The sequence below is a fragment of the Cervus canadensis genome, chromosome X, assembly GCF_019320065.1.
Source record: "Cervus canadensis isolate Bull #8, Minnesota chromosome X, ASM1932006v1, whole genome shotgun sequence".
NCBI lineage: Eukaryota > Metazoa > Chordata > Mammalia > Artiodactyla > Cervidae > Cervus > Cervus canadensis.
The window spans coordinates 35,925,966-35,929,466 of NC_057419.1; the positions used below are offsets into that span (position 1 = coordinate 35,925,966).

The following is a 3,501-nucleotide window of genomic DNA, read 5'->3' on the forward strand; positions in this document are numbered from 1 at the left end:
AGGTCAGAAATAAAGCACTGCTGCTGCTGCTAAGGTGCGTCAGTCGTGTCCGACTCTGTGCGACCCCACAGATGGCAGCCCACCAGGCTCCTCTGTCCCTGGGATTCTCCAGGCAAGAACACTGGAGTGAGGTGCCATTTCCTTCTCCTAAAGCACTGCATATATGACCAAATGATTTTCCAAAATGGTGCAAGGACCTCCTCCAAAATGGAGGAAGGGCATTTTTCCAGCAAATAATGTTGGGAAAACTGGATGTATGTGTGCGTGCTCAGTCATTTCAGTCTTGTCCGACTCTGAGACTCCATGGACTGAAGCCCACCAGGCTCCTCTGTCCATAGGGTTATCCAGGCAAGAATACTAGAGTGGGTTGCCATGCCCTCCTCTAGGGGATCTTCCTGACCCAGGGATCAAACTGGCATCTCCTGAATCTCCAGCATTGCAGGCAGATTCTTTACCCACTGTGCTACCTGTGAAGCTCAGGAAAACTGGTTGTCCACATGGAAAATAATAAAATTGGATCCCTAGACAATATATGAAAATTAAGTTTGATCAAAGACCTAAATGTAAGAAGTAAAATTATAACATTTTCAGAAGAAAATACAGGGAAAATCTGTATGATATTGGATTTGAAAATGATTTCTTGAACATGACACCAAAAGCATAGGCAAGAAAAGAAAAATGGACAAATTATACTACATTAAAATTTTTTAGCCTGACGAGCTGGCCGGCCGGCCTGGTTCCCCTCCCCGGCCCTGACGGGCGGGCGGGCTGCCCTGAGGAGGCGGGCAGGGGAAGGCTGGGTCGGCCGGCCGGCAGACAACGATGCCGAACTTCTGCGCGGCCCCCAACTGCACGCGGAAGAGCATGCAGTCGGACCTGGCCTTCTTCAGGTTTCCGCGGGATCCGGCCAGATGCCAGAAGTGGGTGGAGAACTGTAGGAGGGCAGACTTAGAAGATAAAACACCTGATCAGCTGAACAAACATTATCGCCTGTGTGCTAAACACTTTGAGACCTCTAAGATCTGCAGAACTAGTCCTTACAGGACAGTTCTCCGAGATAATGCCATACCAACAATATTCGATCTTACCAGTCATTTGAATAATCCACATAGTAGACACAGAAAATGAATAAAAGAATTGAGTGAAGATGAAATCAGGACACTGAAACAGAAAAAAAATGATGAAACTTCTGAACAGGAACCAAAACATAAAAAAGTAAACAACAGCAATGCTCAGAATCCCAGTGCAGAAGAAGGGGGTGAAGAGCAGGATGAAGACATTTTACCTTTAACTCTTGAAGAGAAGGAAAACAAAGAATATTTAAAATCTTTATTTGAAATTTTGATTCTTATGGGAAAACAAAAAATAGCTCTGGATGGACATGAAGCTGATGAAATCCCAGAAGGTCTTTTTACTCCTGATAACTTTCAAGCACTGCTTGAGTGCTGGATCAATTCTGGTGAAGAGGTTCTGAGAAAGTGCTTTGAGACAACAGCAGTGAACACACTGTTCTGTTCCAAGACACAGCAGAAGCAGATGCTGGAGATCTGCAAGAGCTGCATTTGGGAAGAGACCCTCAGGGAGGTGAGGGACTCTCACTTCTTTTCCATCATCACTGATGGTGTGGTGGACATCTCGGGGGAAGAGCACCTGCCTGTGTTGGTGAGGTTTGCCGATGAAGCTCACAACCTGAGAGAGGTATTTGTAGGCTTCATGCCTTATGAAGCTGATGCAAAAATTTTGGCTGTGAAATTTCACACTACAATAACTGAGAAATGGGGATTAAACATGGAGTACTGTCGTGGCCAGGCTTACATTGTGTCTAGTGGATTTTCATCCAAAATGAAAGTTGTTGCTTCTAGACTTTTAGAGAAATATCCCCAAGCTATCTACACACTCTGCTCTTCCTGTGCCTTAAATATGTGGTTGGCAAAATCAGTGCCTGTTATGGGAGTATCTGTCGCATTAGGAACAATTGAGGAAGTTTGTTCTTTTTTTCATCGATCACCACAACTGCTTTTAGAGCTTGAAAATGTAATTTCTGTCCTCTTTCAGAACAATGAAGAAAGGGGCAAAGAACTGAAGGAAATTTGCCATTCTCGGTGGATTGGCAGGCATGATGCTTTTGAAATCTTAGTGGACCTCCTACAAGCACTTGTTTTATGTGTAGATGGTATAAATAGTGATACAAATGTTAGATGGAATAACTACATAGCTGGCCGAGCATTTGTCCTCTGTAGTGTGATAACAGATTTTTATTTCATCATTACCATTGTTGTTCTTAAAAATGTTTTATCTTTTACAAGAGCCTTTGGGAAAAATCTTCAGGGGCAAATCTCTAATGTCTTTTTTGCAGCCAGTAGCTTGACTGCAGTGTTACATTCTCTAAATGAAGTGATGGAAAATATAGAAGTTTATCATGAATTTTGGTTTGAGGAAGGCACAAATTTGGCAACCAAACTTTTCCATCATCAGATGGAAACTCCCAGGGAAATTTCACTTGATATTCAGATGAAACTCCCAGGGAAATTTCACAGAGCTCAGCACAGTAACCTGGAATCTCAGCTAACCTCTGAGAGTTACTATAAAGAAACTCTAAGTGTTCCAACTGTGGAACACATTATTCAGGAACTGAAAGATATATTCTCAGGACAGGACCTCAAAGCTCTTAAGTGCTTATCCCTGGTATCCTCTGTCATGGGACAGCTCAAATCCAATACATCAGAGGAGCACCATACTGACATGTACCGAAGTGACTTACCTAATCCTGACACACTCTCTGCTGAGCTGCATTGTTGGAGAATCAAATGGAAACACAGAGGGAAAGATATAGAACTTCCATCCACTATTTATGAAGCCCTTCATCTACCAACATCAAGTTTTTTCCTAATGTTTATGCATTGCTGAAGATCCTATGTATTCTTCCTGTGATGAAAGTTGAGAATGAACTCTATGAAAATGGGCAAAAGCGTCTCAAAGCATACTTGAGGAACACTTTGACAGATCAAAGGTCAAGTAACTTGGCTTTGCTTAACATAAATTTTGATATAAAACACGATTTGGATTTAATGGTGGATAAATATATCAAACTCTATACAAGTAAGTCAGAGCTTCCTACAGATAATTCAAAAACCATTGAAAATACCTAAGAGACTTTTAATCTAAACTTTCTCTTATATTTGATATTTGAAAAAAAACTTGTAAGAAATTTAAAAATATCTTACAGAAAAGTTGTAAGGGTAGGTCACTTAATCACTAAATATCTTGACCTGTAGGCCTCCCATTGAGTACATTAGTCATTGATAATCTGCCTGTTTAAATGGCCTGTTCGAATGCCCATGCTTTGGAGACCTAACTGTTCTTCCAGAAGATAGCACTGAAAGTACCATATTACAGTTTTATGTGATCTCTGCTAATGGCACTTTGGAATTGTTTTAGCTAAGTGATTTTAGACATTATGTTTATCACTGTGGATCAAATTGTCAGGTATTAAGTTATCAG

General features: G+C 41.3%; 1 protein-coding gene across 1 annotated transcript; it reads left to right on the forward strand.

Annotated features, from left to right (window-relative positions):
- The first annotated feature begins 822 nt into the window (after nucleotides 1–822).
- Nucleotides 823–3,149, forward strand: LOC122435257 (52 kDa repressor of the inhibitor of the protein kinase-like). The gene is given in 2 exon segments (XM_043459298.1): nucleotides 823–2,869; nucleotides 2,872–3,149. Coding segments are annotated over 2 exon segments (2,325 nt in total).
- The last annotated feature ends 352 nt before the right edge of the window (nucleotides 3,150–3,501 follow it).